Source organism: Phodopus roborovskii, unplaced genomic scaffold, assembly GCF_943737965.1.
Source record: "Phodopus roborovskii unplaced genomic scaffold, PHOROB, whole genome shotgun sequence".
Lineage (NCBI taxonomy): Eukaryota > Metazoa > Chordata > Mammalia > Rodentia > Cricetidae > Phodopus > Phodopus roborovskii.
This window is the reverse complement of record NW_026126540.1, coordinates 23,237,051-23,254,664: the sequence shown is the minus strand read 5'-3', so window position 1 is coordinate 23,254,664 and position 17,614 is coordinate 23,237,051. Positions and strand designations below refer to the sequence as shown.

Below are 17,614 nucleotides of genomic sequence, written 5' to 3'. Positions count from 1 at the left end.
AGATTATGGAGCAATGAAAAAGAAAAAAAATAAAATAAAATAAAAAAATCAAGTGTCTGTCCTTATCCTGGATCTAGATGTTTCTGGAGCCTCTTGGAGTTTGAGATTCAGTGGAGTGGATGTTGCTCCAAGATGAACATGGCACAATAGGAATAGGCTTCTAACAACTGTGCCCTCTCATTTTACACACACGTGTCCTGGGGCTCCCTGTGTTCTCACAGTGTTTCATTTTGAGGGGACCTCAGGTAAGGTAGAAGGAACCACGGGAGCCACTCTCCATCCTTCTCCCAACCCAGCAGAGAGGCACTGACCCTTTTACATTCCTATATCCCAGGCTAGAACCTGCTGCTGGATGAAGATGCCCCAATAGACCCAGACAAGAGTTCTGTTCACTATGGTGCCCCCTCGTCTCCCACATACAGATATCTGAGGTGAAGCTTATTTGGCTGGAAGAAAACTCTTCAAAAGCTGATATTTTTAGACATCTGCTTGTCCCTCCAGAATGTCAACAGTCTGGGGTTGACATAGGCTGGATCAGGTAGGGTCTGTGCCCAGGACATTGTGAAGGAGGGACCTGCATCTTCAGGGATGCAGAATGTGGCCGGTACCTGCTAACTTCCTCAACTAAACACACCTCACACTCTGTCTCATTGCAGATTTAGAGCTTACTGTGTGCACAGCAAGGTACCGGGTCTCTCTGATCTAGGCTCAACTCAAACCAAAAAAGGACCTGGATTGGACAGCTGTGTGTGTATGTGTTCTATATTATTATTGGATAGGAAATCTGGCTTTTTATTTGTCTATGTCACCCCTTCCACCCCCATCTAATGTGGGTATGTCCACTTTGGAAAGTTCTGGGAAGCTCTCTTTTTACTTTTACCACCCAGGGGCTTCCTTGGACAAAAGAATGGGAAGGGGGTGTGCTGAGGTCCCAAGGCAGCCGGGAGTCCATTTCCGAAACCTGATACCACCCTTGCCCGGTACACCCCACTCTGGCTGGCTTCACACTCAGCTGCTCCAGAGTGGCTGCCCCTCCCCACCTCCCTGTGAAAACCTGAGATTGAGCAAGGATTTCTGTCCTCCGCCAGCTCTGCAGCAAGGCCCTGACAGAGGCCTTGCTTCCGGTCACCTCCTCTTCCAGCTCCCAAGTAGAGGCACCTAAACAGAGATTAGATTTCTGGTTTCAAGGCATATCGAACAAAGCACGCTGAAAGAACATGAGTTAGCTCATCAGCTCCATCCTCTTCTTCCTGTTCCCTGGTCTGAAACTTCCTTGACAGCAAAGCGACCAGGAGAGAGTTGATTTGCATCTTAAGACCTATGGGTAAATGCTTCTGGAGCGGGGAGTTTTATTTAGCAACTGCTTGAACTTGTGTATGGGGTTGGGAAGGAGGTGGAGCTGATCCCGATCGGGCTGTCAGAGGGAAGTGTGTGGCTAGTTCCCACTGCCACACTGATGCCTCGGGCCTCCACGAAGGCAGTGAGCAGCTGCTGCTGCTGCTGACGCAGGGTGTCTGCGATGAGCAGGGGCAGGGAATTGAAGCTGACTGTGAGGTGCTCCAGTTTGGATTCCAGGCTGCCGATCTGCTTCTCTAGGTCTTCACTCCGATCATTGAGCTCTGTGATTAAGTCGTACATGACATTCTGCATCTGGAGAAGACAGGAAGGAGACCATCACCACAGAGGAATCTGCCACGGAAAGATGAAATGCCCTCCACCTTGCAGCATGAGCCTCCTCTGCCCAGCTGTGTCCCATGTCACCAAAGGAGAACTCCAGGACTTCCCAGGTGGTGGACAGGCTGAGTTTCTTATTCTTAAAGGAGTAGGTGTCAATGATCAATTTTATAATTTGTTTTGTTCCTCTGAGGCAGGGTCTCACTAGGTAACCCTGGATGGCCTGGAACTCGATATGTAGACCCAGCTGACCTTGAACTCACAGAGATCCACCTGTTTCTGTTTCCTGAGTGCTGGGATTAAAGGCATGTGCCACCAGGCCCAACTCGATCATCAATTTTAAACAGTAAATATGCACGGAAGAGAAGAGACATTACTTTTTTTTTTTTTCCTTGAATGGAATACTGCTCCAAATGGCTCTCAGATTCATGCAGAGGGTTGGCATCTACTCACTCAAGAGAAGGCACTGAGGTGCAGATGGCCAATGCCACAGACACACAATTAACAAGCAGACCCCTTAACCTCTCTTACCCTGAACTCCTTATAAAATTGAAGTTAATAACTACACATAGTTATGAGATTACATTCCTACCCCACTCCCTTTTCTATCTAGCAGCCAGAATATAAACTGTAATTAATGCCCCAGGCATGATCCTGGACCAGAAGGGGCTATCCTGCTGAGGAGCCACTCTTCTGCTCCTTGGCCTAAGAGCAAGTATAAGGCCTGGAACAGATTGCCTCTTGTAAGGGTCGTCCCACCTGGCTGAGTTCTTACTCCTTGGAGCAGTCATGCCTCCCACGCTGCCTGGCAGATGCAGCCTTGAGGGTTTTCATGATGGCATCCTGCCCCCAACACTATCATACAGTATTTTTAGGTCCCCACACAGACACCCTGTGGCCCCTGTGCCAGTTGCAGAATTCCAGACTATGCAACACCCAGTCAACAAGCACCAGGGTGCTGGCTCTCACTTGGGAGGAAGATTTAGGAGTCTCACACTCCCACAGTGAGAAAAAGGGGTCCTGATGACAGCGCCCCTGGAAGAGAGAGGGCTTAAGGTACTGTGTCTCTGGGGGATTCTGGAGATCTACCAGTGATACCCTAATCCCACTTCATTATTCTAGGACAGCTGTCCTCTTTACATTATGATTCATAACAGTAGCAACACTATGTTATGAAGTAGCGATGAAGTAATTTTGTGGTTGGGGGTCACCACAGTGGGAGGAACTGTATGAAAGGCTTGCAGCATTAGGAAGATTGAGAACCACTGCTCTAGGAGGGTATGGAAGCCATAGGGACCCCAGAGGCCAGAGGAGCAGGAAGTAGGAAGCAGGAAGCAGGGTGAGAGAGAGACAGAAGATAAAGGCGGAACACACGGGAGCAGAAGGGGCTACAGGGAAATTGTGGGAAAGCCCCACCTCTTGCAATTGGGATATGGAGGAGTTTGTCTGAAGACAGTTCCTCTCTAGTTAGCTCTGCCCTCCCAGGAAAAGGATGGCATCCTCAGGAGAGATGGGGCACCTCCTCATAGGGCATGGCCCCCAGAATGGATGAGCCATGCATTCCAAGCTGGACTACAGGGGCACCTTGACGAACTGCAGGGAGTGGCGGGTGAAAGGTCATCTTGCTCCTTGGGTCTGGTTTCCTTGTCTATGTTCATAATCCGCACTGCCACTTTTGAGACATCCACAGCTCACAAAGCAGCTTTACAGTCCCTATCTTGTCGCTCCCCAAGCTTTAAATGGTGGGAGAGCTTCTTATATCTCAAGCCCTCCCAGCTCCATACATGGGGTCCGTTTGATGCAGAAAATGCCATTGGGAGGCCACATGCTTAACCTAGGAAGGAGCCAGGTGCAGAGGGGGAAGTCAGGAGGTGATGCTTTCCTTCCCTTGCCAGTGCTTGATGACAGGATGCTGAGCTAATGGAAACCAACATGAAACACACACACACACACACACACACACACACACACACACACACCCCTGATCTCATGGGAGAAAAGACAAAGACTAGGTGGATGGATATCAGAGTCTGCCTCCTCCTCCTTGGGTTTTATGCGTCTCCCTCACTATGACTCTGACTTTGCACATTCTTTATTCCCATGTACTAAACTCCCCCTGTTACATATGGCTTAATTTCCCAATGCAACACAGGAAATGTCTTTCTAACTTGTGTGTGTGTGTTGCATGCATGCATGTGACTCTGTGGGTGCAAGCATGAGGGAGCCACAGGAGGATGTAGAGTATCTTTCTCTATTGTTCTCTGTGTTATTCCCCTGAAACAGTGCACCTCACTGAACCAGAAACTGCTGTCTTGGCTAAGCGAGGTCTGGCCATCAAACTTCATGTTCTCTGCCTACCAGTGCTAAAGTTACAGGCACACACAGCTCTGCCTGGCTCTCAGGGTGTGTGTTGGGCATTCAAACCCAGATCCTCATGCTTGCATGTAATGCTCTCATCTCCAAGCCATCTCTTTTGCTCCATCAATGAGACGGTGCATCTCTGAGAGACTGGGCTGTTCTGCAGGAAGATGAGCTGGAAGCTTGGGTTTACCTGATATTCCTGGGGGTGTATCAGCCACAGTGTGTCCTGCTGTGAGGAAGGATGGCAAACATTGCTAGCACTTGAAGAAATATCTTGGGGCATCTCACTGAGCCACACCCAAGACTCACAGAATGGGTCCTAGCCATTTCCTTCTTCCCAGTCACAGCTGATTTGTCTAAAGGCAGACACGTGACTCAAATTGGCCAATCAAATCAACTCTCTTGAAAATTTAGAATTAAGAACAAAAGAAAGTCAATTAAGTCCAAGGTGACCTGGGTTTGGGGGAGAGGAGAAACCTGAGCAGGAGAGAGGGGGTGGTCTGAGAATGTCTCCTGAGAATCCCTTATCTCCTTGGAATAGACAGCTCCATTTACAATGGTTCTAGTAGGTTCTGGAAACTGGAACTCTATTAATCAACGTGCCCAAGACTCCAGGGGTCCATTCACCTCCTCCAACACTGGGCTTTGGGAAACCCCACACTCCACCTGAATGCCCTTTCCACCACCACACGGGTCTGTGGGCATCTCCCTGGCTGTGACAAGAAGCCCTCACAGGCATAGGAGGCCCTTTCTTTGCCTTGATCCCTCTATTGAGCATGCACGTGGCCCAGCAACCAGTAATTTCTGCTTGCAGGCTCTTTTCAAAGGGGGCCTAATTGGCCTGAGGGAGTTCCCTTTGCTTTGCTAGAGAATGAGGTTCCATTACAATTGACATCTGCTGGAATGTTCTGCCAGCCTGGCCCTGGGCTATGCACTTGCTATATAATTTCTATCAGAAGGCAGTGGGGGTGGGGTGGGGGTGGAAGCCCTCCTGGCCAGACTGCCCACGCTCAGCTCTGCCTACAGTGCTGATTTTCAAGAAGAGAGTCTCTTTATGGTGTGTATGGCAATAAAGGCACAAAACACTAAATAACAATGTCACACTGCGCCTTAAGACCTTAGGCTCTCAGAACCTCATGTTCACTGTCAGCTGTCTGCCTGTTGTGAAATACACAAGCACATACACACAATCATAGACACACATATACACACACAGACACACACATACATACACAGACACACATACATAAATACACAAACACACACAGATACACATACATGCATACATACACAGATACACACAGATTCACACACACATACATACACACACACAGACACACACAGATACACACACATACATACATATGCAGACACACACAGGTACACACACATGCACATATATACACACACATACACACATACGTACATACACAGACACACAGATACACACACAGACACACACAAATACACACTCACACACATACACACACACACACTACCATCATTAGTTTGAGGTCAGGAAAACCTGGGCTGCAAGGATCAGAAGACCCAGGAAAATGAATTTCTATTATAACAGCAAATTGAAAAGAACCATCTGAAGTATAACAATCCAGGCCATCTGCAGGCCCTTCCCTTGCCGGTTCTTGTTGACAGGATGCTGAGTGAATGGAGACCAACATTTGGTCCTCACTAAGGTGCTTCCTATGTGACCTCAGTCATCTTTAGAAGCCCCTTGATGCACAGCTAACAATGTACCAGTAAGAACTGGGTTAGGTAATTAGTTATGAGCAAAGACAAATCTGAATTATTTAACTGAAGAAACAAATGCCAAGTGTTAAAAGTGGTAGATTACAAATGTAAAAAACATGAACCTGGACATTTGTTAAGCAAAGAGAGAGGCCTTTGCCTTTCCAGTCCTGCACTGTGCTCTGTGGGTGTGGACCAGCTCTGTCCTGGGTGCCACTCACCTTAGAAAGGTCCACCAGGGTGTTGGCTTGGTCACTCAGCTTCCTCTGCTCCATCTTGACACCTCTCAATCTGTGGAGAAGAGGTGGGACAAGGAGTTCAAGTCCACGCTGTGTTAGTCCCTCATTGCACCTGAGCTTGGCCTGAGCACTGGGACCTTGAACACAGGCAGCAGCTGTCACGTCTGCTGTCTGAGCCCCCATGCCACTCTGGCTTTCTTGCTGCTCCCAGGCCCACCACTGCTCCCACTGCATTGTGTGGGCTGTTCCGCCACCTCTAGTGTCTGCTTCCTGACTGTCCAGGCTTCTCAAACCTTTGGATCACAACAAGCGTTTTGCCTTGATTTTCTGTCCTATTTATTTATTTACTGAAGTATTTGTTTGTCTCAATATGTCACCCAGGCTGGCCTCAAACTGAATTTGTAGTCTAGGGTGGCTTTCAACTCATGTTGATCCTCCTGCCTCAACCTCTTGTGTTTGGGGATTACAACATAGACCACCATACCCAGGTTTCTACCAGACTTTAAAAAAACTGTCCCTCTATTACAAAAGGAACCACTGATTTGTAGTGTGTGTGTGTGTGTGTGTGTGTGTGTGTGTGTGTGTATGTGTGTGTGAAGGCACACAGATCTATATATATGTGTATATGTGTATGTGCATCTATACATGTATCTGTGTGTTCATGTGTGTCTGTGTATATGTGTGTGTTCGAGTGTGTATGTGTATGTGTGTGCATATGTGTGTCTTTGTGTGTGTGTATCCATGTGTGCCTTGTATATGTGTGTGCTTTTGTGTGTGTCCATGTGTGCCTGTGCATATGTGTGTATGTATGTCTGGGTGGCATGAGAGCCTTTAGGCCCTTGCTGTGATCTTTACCACCACCCCCCCCCACAGCAGCCTGCCTACTGCCTCACAGGAACATCGAGTAGAAGGACAGTCTGGACTGGGTGCTTTGTGAGTAGAACAGAGTGTATTTCTTTCATGCTTCTCTGGTTTGAGAATTTGCAGCAGAACTGTGGTAACCTGCTTTCAGTTTGGCTATATGGCACATGGCTCTGATACTCACTGGTGGATAGCTTGGAGGAACTTCCTCTGGTGTTTCCTGACTTTGGCGTGGTCAATTTTCTTTAGCAGCTTTGTGTGTTTGTAGATTAACCACGTTTCCCGGAGGACATTGGCAGCCGCATTCTTGATCTATGGAACAGGAAATAAGCTGCTGTCAGGTTAAGTGCTGGGTTCACACAATATGTCTTCCTTGCATGTGTGGCTACCATCTCCCTTCTGAGAGCTCCCTCAAAGAGCTATTTTCTTAATCAAGAGCATGAAATGCCTAGAAAAGAGGGTTAAAAAACGCCTCTTGTTATGAGATGCAGAAAACTGGAGCTTGGACTTGAGAGGTATTTCTCTTCCTTCTTAAAGGTTTCATCGCTGCCTCTCGGTCGCCATTGCTGGTGCTATATTTAGACAGGCTGCTTAACAAGTCCTTGAAGTCTGGGGTACAGTTTGGATCAATAAATACATGCCATTGGTGTGCTCACATTCAGGGCACCACACTTCACTTGAGAGTCCCTACCAAGTGGAGACTTAAAAAGTGTATCTGAGGGGATGTCTTTCCTCCAAACCTCAGTGATAGGTATCAACAAGACCACTGTTCCTTTCCTAAGCGACCTAAGATTATGCACTGCAATTTTACATGTAAATGTAGTTGGCACAAAACTGAAATCATCCCAGGGATGCCTGAGAATCAGGGAAGATGCTTAGGTGTGAGAGAGAGTACAGCTGTTTCCCTGAGACTGGCTTCCCAGGGCACCATAGTCACATTCTACATACAACTCTGTCATCTGTTGACATGGAAACCACTGATAGCATCCAGCTCACGACTGAGCTGAGACATATCAATGGCATCCAGATGGCAGGGGACAAAGTTTTAATCCAAACACAGACATCTTCAGCACGTAGTGGCAAGAACAAGAGAAAACACTCTGTATTAAGCACAAGCTGAACATAGTTTTGACTAACCCTCTCCATTTCTATCAGCTATGTACACTGGCCCAGGACCACTGGCCTAGGGCCTGGAAGTGAGGAGAGCAGCCTAGAAAAGATCAGGTGACTTGCCAGATAGGATTTTAATAAAATCAGAGAGTACAGACTGGCTTTTTCTGACCGACACCAACAGATGGGGCATAGCTACCATGCTGAGATGTGGGGGGCCTGGGAAATGTTGCTTTGCAGGCTGATAATGTGAGTGTGTTTTAAAAAATCTATTACTAAGGATGGGTTATAGTCTTCATTGGTCTTGACATGATGCTTTTAAAAGAACATTTAAGTCTTCTTGGGAATATCTGAGTGACATTAATATTGCTTTTTTTTGTTGTTCAGGGAAAAAAAAACTACTGTGAAAATGGTTTTACATGTTTCATTGGCCACCTCTGGCACTTTCTTCTTTAATAGTGAGCAGGTAGCAGTGAGTTGAGGCTGGAGATGGTAAGTGGATGATGGGCTCTGGGCCTTGGTTCTGGTTGGCTAAAGAGGTGGTGAGGAAGGTAGGGCTTTATCTCAGCAGAGAAGATGCTGCTGCTATCCCTTAAAGGGATGTAAAGGGATGGGCAATTTGCTATAGCATCTTTTCAGTTTCCATGGGTGCTCAGCCTTCAGGGAAAGCCTTGAAGCTAAGTAGGAGGAAAAAAGCCTGCCCAAGCCTTTACAAGGATGGGCTGGACCCTGGTTACACAGTCTCTTTTTAGGAATGCTCATAGAGCCACGGATTAACAAAACTGACGAGCCTTTGACAACAGTCTCTGTGTCCTGCCAATGAAAATTTGAAATGGGAAAGCCTGTAGGCCCACAAATACTTAAGTATCTATAAGATGAGGGGCAGCTATCTTAGGCTAACACACACACACACACACACACACACACACACACCTCAGGCCATCAGTTTACCAATGGATTTGAACACTATATAATTCTCAAGGTATCAGATAGATATTGGTTATTATTATATTATATATTATACTCAAGCTCCCCACTTAAAACAGAAGGAAACGGTTTCAGAGATGGGAATAAAAGGACAGGTGCAAACAAAGAGCTAATGGCCAAGTCTAATCAAGAGTGAGGTCCAAGAGGGGCATACGGTTCTTGTATGGTCTGAAGGAAGACAGATCTGGACTTCATCTGAATTCAAACAGAACCATTTCCTCTTTCCCAAGATCAAGGAATTGGGAAGGATGTTAGTTTGGTTTTTGTGTTGCTTTTTAAAGTCATTCTGGCCCCCATTCAGCAACATGACAGAACCCAGACTTCAACTCCGGCCTTTAACACCAGCCTAAATGAAAGATCCTGGAGTCAGTCTGGCCAGGTGGCAAAAAAGCATCATATCATCTTTGTGGGTTTGAGAGGGAGGCCCCTGAGCATTCGGAAAGTAATGTTAAGTGCAAGCCCTTGCACTGACTGAAATTAATTGCTAGCGAACAACCTGGCACAAAGCTAAGTAGATCAATATCTGTAAGAGAAAAAGCAATAGGCTTTTAACTGCACTTGGCTCTCCCGAGTCTCTCTGTTTCACTTGGCTCTGAGCATGGCTGAGAAGAAAGTACCATGTCAGCTCCTCTTGGGGTCTACTCAGCCTCCACAGGGAGTAGACACCTTTCCCTGATGAAGTCTTAGGTACCCTCTGAATTCTCCAATGAACAAGAGTACCAAACCTAAAAGATGTTCCCAGGATGCAGGGTTGGGAGGACCAGACTTGAGAGGGAGCAGTAAATTGATGAGGACCATCCAAGGCTGGCTCTGATAGGTTGAGTTGAGTTGTCATCAAGGATGACTAGGTAAGGCTCTTTTGTGCGTGAAAGGCCAGCTCTCCAGCTTCCAGCATGTAGGCTGACTGTGCTCAGAGTCTAAAGCTCTCTCTCCCATGCTGCTCACGCTGATTAGGGTCTATATACTTACTACAGGAAGGACTTTTTATTGCTGCTTTGTTTTGAGACGGTCTCACTATACAGTCCCTGAAAGCCTGGGACTTACTCTGTAGACCAAGCTGGCCTTGAGCTCACAGAGCTCCACCTGCTTTGGCTTTCTGAGTGCTGAGATTAGAGGGATATACCACCATCCCTGGCTAGGAAGGACTCTTCCCATAAGTGGGCCTAACAAATAGCTGTGAGCTAACGAGCACAGCGCCCTAACAGCTGCATTGTTTCACATGTTAACCTGCAGAGAAATGTGTAAGAGGGTGGGTTGCTGCTCCACCTTTGGTCTATTGCTGAGCTCTCTGAGATTTATTTCCTCCACCCATTTAAAGGACAATTAATGAATATTAATGTCTACCTATGATGAGCCAGACACTGTTCTAGAAAGTGAGAGTATAAAGACCAACAAATCATTAACATTCTCTTTTTTAAAAAAAAATGGGTTTCATGATGTAGCCTAGAACAACCTTGAACTCACTATTATCCCAGACTGACTTCACACTTAAAATCCTTCTGCCGCAGCTGGGATTACAAAATGCCCTACCACTCCTGGTGAACCAATAGAGTTCTTGCTGTCATAGAATTTATAATCTCTGGATGAGGAAGTATACAGTTGAAAATACAGTATCAGGTATTACATGCTTTAAAGAAAATTAGAGTATGACTCTGAACTAGAGTCTTGCAAGTTCCATTTATCTGCATGATGGACTCCTGTGTTGATTAAATGAGACTACTCTAGAACATTTAGCATGAAGCCTGGCCCTGGTGTGTTTTGGTGCACTTTGTTTTCTTGTATCTTTCATTATATTCACCCGTTTACTGCGGAGATGGAATTTGCACCACTGCGTACATACAGAAGTCAGAGGATAACTCCTGGGAGTCAGCTCTTCCCTTCTACCATGGGGCCCCAGGGACCAAACTTAAATCAACAGGCTTGGCGGCAAGTGTCTTTTCCCACTGAGCCATCTCTAGGTCTGTTGTCCCTTTATTGACATACAAGAAGACACGTCTCTGCACTCTTGCCCACAGCATCCCGTGTTACAAGCTGCTCTACTAGGGTAACTGTCACAAGATATCACAGAAGGTCTGTGAGTTACAGGGAGAGTGGCCAGGGGTGCCAGAAGGATGAAAAGAGCTCCTCTCTTGGATGCTCATGCCCTCGGTGGCCGTAGGAAGCAAACAGTAATCGCTCACGGGTGAACCCCAGCTATGTTACCCAGGGACAGTGTCCCTCTTGGCTGGAGAGGGCAAAGGGGGAATCCAGATCCGCCTGAAAGCTCTGACTTTATCACCTCAAAGGGTCAATGGGTGGACTCCGACCAACAGAGATGAGAGACATCATGCTGAGAGACTGACTCGCTCCAGAGCTTGGCTGGAGGTGTCCATTATAACCAGAACGGGGCAGGAGGCTGCTCCCTTCACTTCCAGCTTCCAGCACATTCCTTCCCCATCTTCCTCCACTGACTTCCTGAGACTACCCTGTCTCTCACCACCCTGTTTATGCCTCCTCTCTTTTCCTCTCCATCCTGGTCTATGTTCCCTGCCTCACCTGGAGATGTATTCTGTGGTTCTGTGTTGGAGCTTAGCTCTACCTAAAGCAACTCATGATAAATGGCAGATCATTCATAGTGATAATAACATGACACCCAGCTAATGTGGAGTCAGACTGGCTCTTCTCCCTAGCAGGCCTGGGACCCTAGCCACCATGTAAAGCTCAAGGAACTGACCACATTGTGTGGTGGCTGGAGGGCTGCTGATTCCTGAGGACAAACCAGATTCCGGCCAGCACAGCCAGCTGCTCATGCTGGGTGCCCAACCCCTTGCCCCTCTCTGGACCCGCTCATCCCTGGAATCTTTCCTACTCTTGTCAGTAAAGAAACACCATGCCCAGTCACTCTGGGTCACAGCCTTTGTGGGAATGTCATTTGCAATCCTCTCCTGAGAGAATTAGCATTCCTGGTAATGGCATGATCAATTGATTACCTAATGAACTCTACAGAGAAAGGCTTGTTCTGGGGACCCACTCATGAGCCAGACCAGCTATGGGCCATCCATCTAGAGTTCCATAGCCATGGCAGCAGAACAGCGACTGCCTTTATGTTTCCCTATAAAACACCCCTGCTAAGAGTAAGTCTTTGACTAAGCCTGCTGAAAACACTGTTCCCCCGGCCTTTGACATTTTCTCAGAGTTCAAGTTTTATTTAGTACTGTTCAGTAGGTTCTGGATCTGCCTGAGTTTTTTGAGTGTCGTAGTGGTGTATGTTCAGGGTGAAATTAGGTCTAAAGGGATCCTAGGGGAGCCAAGTGCACAATGACTGTACTTTGGGGAAGGCTGATGAGTGGATGCAGGATAATCAGATCTTATGGCAGTAGGAACTAGGAAAGGGTGCTTTCCAGATGGGGCAAGAGGGGCCTCAGAGGGATCATTGTGTGTGAATGGCCAAGATGTGAGTGTGGGCTGCAAGGTACAGACCAGTCAGAACTGGCACCGTCTTTGGGTCTGGACATTGGAGGGACAGTGATGTTTGTTAGCAGCCCTGGAAAGTCAGGAGCTGGAAGTAGTTCAGGGTTGCTGGGTTTGATTTTTCTCACCGATTTCATGGGAAATATAGTTCGACCAGAGAAGGGGGCTCCCCAAGCCAGAGGCACAACCGACGAGAGCCTGCCACAGGTCTGCGTGGGGAGTCAGTAAGATGCTTGGGTCATTTCCCACCCATGCACAGGGTCACTTCCTTACATATTATTGAGTAGCCCAGGGGTTGGAGATAAGTTATAATTATAGATTGACCGTGGCAGTGACTGAAAAGTCAGTGTGGGAAGATACAACCCCACGAAATACAGGGACATTACCACCAAGGTTGAAAAGTTATTCAGGTGAATGGAGACATGCACTGGGTTTGTCAGAAGTAAGTCCATCCTTCATGACACCAGTTCCAGTTCTGGTTATAATGGATCCCTCCAATCAAGCTTCTGGAGACAGGCTGCCTGGTAGTCTCTCAATGTGATATTCCTCATCTCTGTTAGACAAGGTCCATCCATCGACTTGTCACCAAATACCAATAGCCTGGTGCCACCCAGAGAGGCTGGACTGAAGTTACACAGTCTAGAAAATTAACATCAGAATGACTCGTGTTTTTATGATTCACATACTATATGAGTCGTGCTTTTTTCTTTTTTTTGGCTTAGATGTGTGAGGGTTTAATACTGCATATACTTACAAGAGGTTGCTTTTATCGGGTAAGCCTACTAACTGTCCATTGCTGAATGGCCAACAGGCCATGGCAGCTGGAGCTTTCTCTGAGTATTCACTGGAGTTTTGGGAACAGACTTGAGCTTTGCCTCTCATTGGTCCATGAGTCACTGTGGCTGGACACAGGGTCAGCCATTTGGAAAGGGCAAAGGACAGCTTAGGACCCCCTAGGGCTTCCCTAGAGGACAGAGATCAGAGCCAGCTTCAGACTTGTCAAGGTTGTGTGGGAAGACCTTTGTGAGGTCTCAGTAGTGCAGCTTCGAAAGTCTCCCTCCGTAAGAGTCATCCCTTTTGTGTTTATTTCTCTGGGAAAAGATGTAGCATATTAAAGGGACATTTCAGCAGATTTAAATGTCTGAGAAAACTGAGATGTTATTCAATTAAGAAGGCACCTTGCACTCATGGATGAGCAATAAATATCCGTGGATTTGATTTCCAGTCCTATTCCTCCAAAAGTAAGTGGACTTGAAGAGGGTTTTAGTGAATTATTTTTGAAAGATTGAAATTAGCAACCACAACCTCATCTCCTTGTACAATTATAGTGCAGGAAAAAAAAATGTGCTTATTTTCCTGGCCCATGAGAGAGCTGGCTTTCCTTGGTTTTATTTTCCTCTAGTGTCTGATTTACTGGGTGAAAAATGGAAAGGACAAAGGAATGGCATGAAAATACGAAGAATAGTCTTGACTTTAAAAAGCCACCAGAGTAAACAGAGAATGCTAATGTTTCTGTTCTTGGCAAATAACCTCTGAGAACAGTGGGGGGGGAGCAAAAGCCCCTTGCCCCTCGCTTGCAGCTTGCAGGGCTTCCAAGCAGGGAACTGAGTTGACTGAGGATGACACTTGCACTTGGGCAGTTCCTACCCCTAGCCTTCCCCCTGGTGCTGAGCATGGAGAGAGGGCCTAGGATGAGGGTCCTTGCAGCATTTGATATGAGCGCTGCGGGTGACAGTGTCACATTCTGTCATGTTGGCGCTCCATGTTTTCTTTTGTCTGGCTGGTGGCTTGGGGCCACGATGAGCCTCGTGGTCTGTGTGCCAATGATATGGGAAGATTTGCTTGTACAGGTTCATATCTGTGGCAACTCTTTAAAGAACCCAACAATCAAACGCTGTAAATAATTCTGCTGAGAAGCTGAGAGGCCTTGGCAACAGCACACTCAGCACCGGCTTCCCCAAGGGCCTGCCCGCTCCTTCTCGGGTCCCTTTTTGTTCTGTCTCCCTGCCTGTCTCTATTTCTAACACATTTTTACTGCTTTGAAACATTAGTCACAGAAGATTTCTCTAGTGTTCAAATCCCCAACCAAGACTGTGGGATTGCATGTGGATTCATGTTCCCTTGAGGCATTTACCTGGGGCCCAAGGCCTGCATAGAGCCCAGGGTCATGGTCCTTCATCTTGAGAAGAGCAGTCTTACACAGGTTATACACCTGACAGGCCTTCAGGCTGCAGGAAAGCTGTCATTACAGAAACAGCTCCTACCTAGTTTGATGGGTCTGCTGCTGGCCTGGAAGCCTTGTTCTTGTTCTGTTCTAAAAAGGCCACATTAGTTTTTGCTTATCTTTTATTTTGTTTTAAAGCAGGGTTTGCTAGGTGGCCCAGGGTAGCCTCAAACTTACAGCAGCCCTCCTTCCTCAGCCTCGTCTGTCCTGGGATCACTGTGCCCGGCTTAAATGGGCTTCTTTTTCCCTGACAACCCAGTAGGGATGTCTGAGCAGCAGATAATCACCCCATTCCTGTATTTTCAGCTTATCTTCTTCCTAAGTCGTGTTCATAAGGGTGCAAGTGAGAGCCATTACCCAGAAAGCCCAAAAGGGGAAAACCAGATGATGACATTTTGATGAGCAACACTATTTGGGAATGTGGGCTCTACTGGAATAATCTCTTTAAATGACTTTTTAAAAGGGACTGGATTTAGATATATCTCCAGTGTAATTTTAAGCCTTTCTACTGCCCTTCTTAATGTGAATCATGAAAATATCTGAGCATAGACAAAAACAGCATCATACTGGGTGATTGCTTTGACCCCATCAGGCAGGGAGTTGGCTTCTATCGATGCATGCTATTGATCTAATACTAGGAAAATTATTGGGTTGCTTGAAGCATGCAGCAACTTACTGGTGGGCTCACCTGGTTTGATGGGATTCACTCATTGCGTAGGAGCCGAATGCCTGAGCTGGGGCTCTGCTAACTGCACTCAGAGGGACGCTGCTAACCACACCTGGTGTCTGCTCTCTTTCTGAGCAGCTCCCACTTCAGCTGTGAACCTACATGGAGGCATGGGCATGAGGCATCTTACCCGTTTGGTGAGCTGAGTGTCCATCATGAAGTTGTGAACATGCTTCTCTGCCTTGGTGAGTTCGAGCTTCCTGGCAACCACAGCTACCACAAGGGCAGTGCAGCCTGCGCCCTGCCGGAGGACATCCACGGGCCCCAGGAGAGAGAACACACAGTTAGGAGGCAAGACACAAGACACAGCATGCCCCATGCTCGGTGTGGCAAATTCGGGGGAATGGTATAAGACTCCGGGTCTCTGACTGGTTAAGACATGCCATAAAGCCTGTCATAGCCTGCTTGTGCCCTGAGATCCCCACCCAAGAAGGGGTCTGCGGTGCTTCTTATCTTATGACCCTGGCTGATACTGGGGACGGTTCTTCATAGAGCTGGACAGTTCTCAGTGCGAGGGTGAGTCTTAATTAAACCCACAGGCAGTCAGGCTCCTGGGCAGGGCAGCAGGTGACAGAGGGTCCAGCACATGGAAGCCTGTCTGTCTGTCTGTCTGTCTGTCTGTCTGTCTGTCTGTCTGTCTGTCTGTCTGTCTCATGCTGTCCTGAGCTCACACCAGCTCCAGCCCATCAGGCCCCAGGGGGAGAGATACCAGTGTGGTCCGCAGCGTGCAGGCCACACCTGGCAGTTGAGGAAGTCCTGAGAATTAGCCACATGGAGAGGCAATGCCTTCTCCCCAAAGATGAGCATGGCTTCCCAAAGGGGAACACTTCGATGGGCACTGACTATAGTGCTTGCCCCTTGTGTGGGTCCTTCTTCTTAAGGCTCCAGACTGTGACTCAGCACAAGGAATGGACTTTCAGAAGGAGCCTCATGCATTCACTGACACACAGGGATTTTAAAGGTGACAACGCTGCTGCCTGCAGCCAGGATTTAAGAGGCCCAGAGCACCCTCAGCCTTTGTAGATTACTGTTCCTAGTCTGCTCAGGTCGTCCCCACCCCCACCCAAGCTCCCAGCCCCCACAGCAGAGCACAGCGGAGGAGAATAAAGTGCAGGCCTGAGCTGAGCCACAGAACTGTGGGGCTACTTTCCCTGCCTTGTCCTTTAGTTATGCACTTGGCTGAGCAATGGCAGGAATCGTGTTTAGAGACACTCTCTCTGTGTGGCTTGGTGGCCAGTGAGTTCTGAGGGAAGGAGACAGAGTCCCTCTGCCGGGTTCTCTGGTGGCCAAAGGAAGTCATCCTTGGATTGGATTTTCCTCACAGACCACTGCCCATTTCCTGAACTCAGGTACCACCCTGACTATCACCCATGGAAAGAAGTGGCGGACTTAGGAGTCTCCCATGCCGCAAAGCAAAGCACAGAGCCTAGCTTAGCGGTTTAAGATGCTGGGGGTGAAGGACTCCACTTTTGCCTTAATAGGTTTTATAATATGTGTGAGAAATGAGGAGACTATTTCTCAGAAACACTACAGTCTCCAGCAGAGTTGGGACAAATGCATTTCCTGCAACACTTGCTCTTCTCCCCGTCACTGATGAAGACCATCCTGTGTGGGATGCTGCTGTGGAAAGCGATAGTGCTTTTTCCTAGCTCTCTACAAGGGTCCCATTCACACAGCCAAGTGACTCTCTGTCCATTTGGCCACCCTGTCCAAGCACAGCGCCCAGTCTGTGGACTTTTCTTTCTGACCTCATTTTCCCCGTTTGTTCGGGGATAGTTGTGTTTTCTTGGCACCTGTGACTTGCTGGAGACTCTGTGCCCAATTTTCAGAGGATATGGGCAAATGGACAGCCTGGTCTATAGCTCTAATCAATTTAGCCTGGCTGCCAAACGCAAAAAATAGCTTAAAAGAAACGGCCCTGGAGGGAGGGTGCCTGATCCCTCTCCTCTCAAGCAAAGCCAGCATCGGCCCTCTCCTTTGTATGGAACATCCAAAAAGAAGGATGTGTCCTAGCATTAAAAATGGAACATCAGAGGCAGAGGGCTCTTCCCAGGTTCCCCTGGGTTCAGAAATAATTCCACTTAAATCACTCAGGGAAAGCTGGGTGTGACATCTGAAGAGCGAGTCTCCCTTTCGATACATTGGGAACATCATCAAAACAAATGGTCATGACCCAGTTGCCAGGGTCTAGACAGGAGCCCTGTAGCACCCGCCCTGGCCCACAGCCTAGCTGGT

The 17,614-nt window shown here is 47.7% G+C and overlaps 1 protein-coding gene across 2 annotated transcripts in view; it reads right to left on the bottom strand.

Moving 5' to 3' along the window:
* Window positions 1-1,222: 1,222 nt before the first annotated feature.
* Kcnn3 (potassium calcium-activated channel subfamily N member 3) overlaps window positions 1,223-17,614 on the bottom strand; it is a 139,380-nt gene continuing 122,988 nt past the window's right edge. For both annotated transcript variants that reach the window (XM_051198932.1, XM_051198933.1), the window contains 4 exons: window positions 15,510-15,620; window positions 7,066-7,193; window positions 6,003-6,072; window positions 1,223-1,650 (listed from right to left, as the gene is read on the bottom strand). In XM_051198932.1, the coding sequence (XP_051054889.1) occupies window positions 1,354-1,650; window positions 6,003-6,072; window positions 7,066-7,193; window positions 15,510-15,620 (606 nt within the window). In that variant the 3' untranslated portion in view covers window positions 1,223-1,353. The remainder of the gene's footprint in view (window positions 1,651-6,002; window positions 6,073-7,065; window positions 7,194-15,509; window positions 15,621-17,614) is intronic.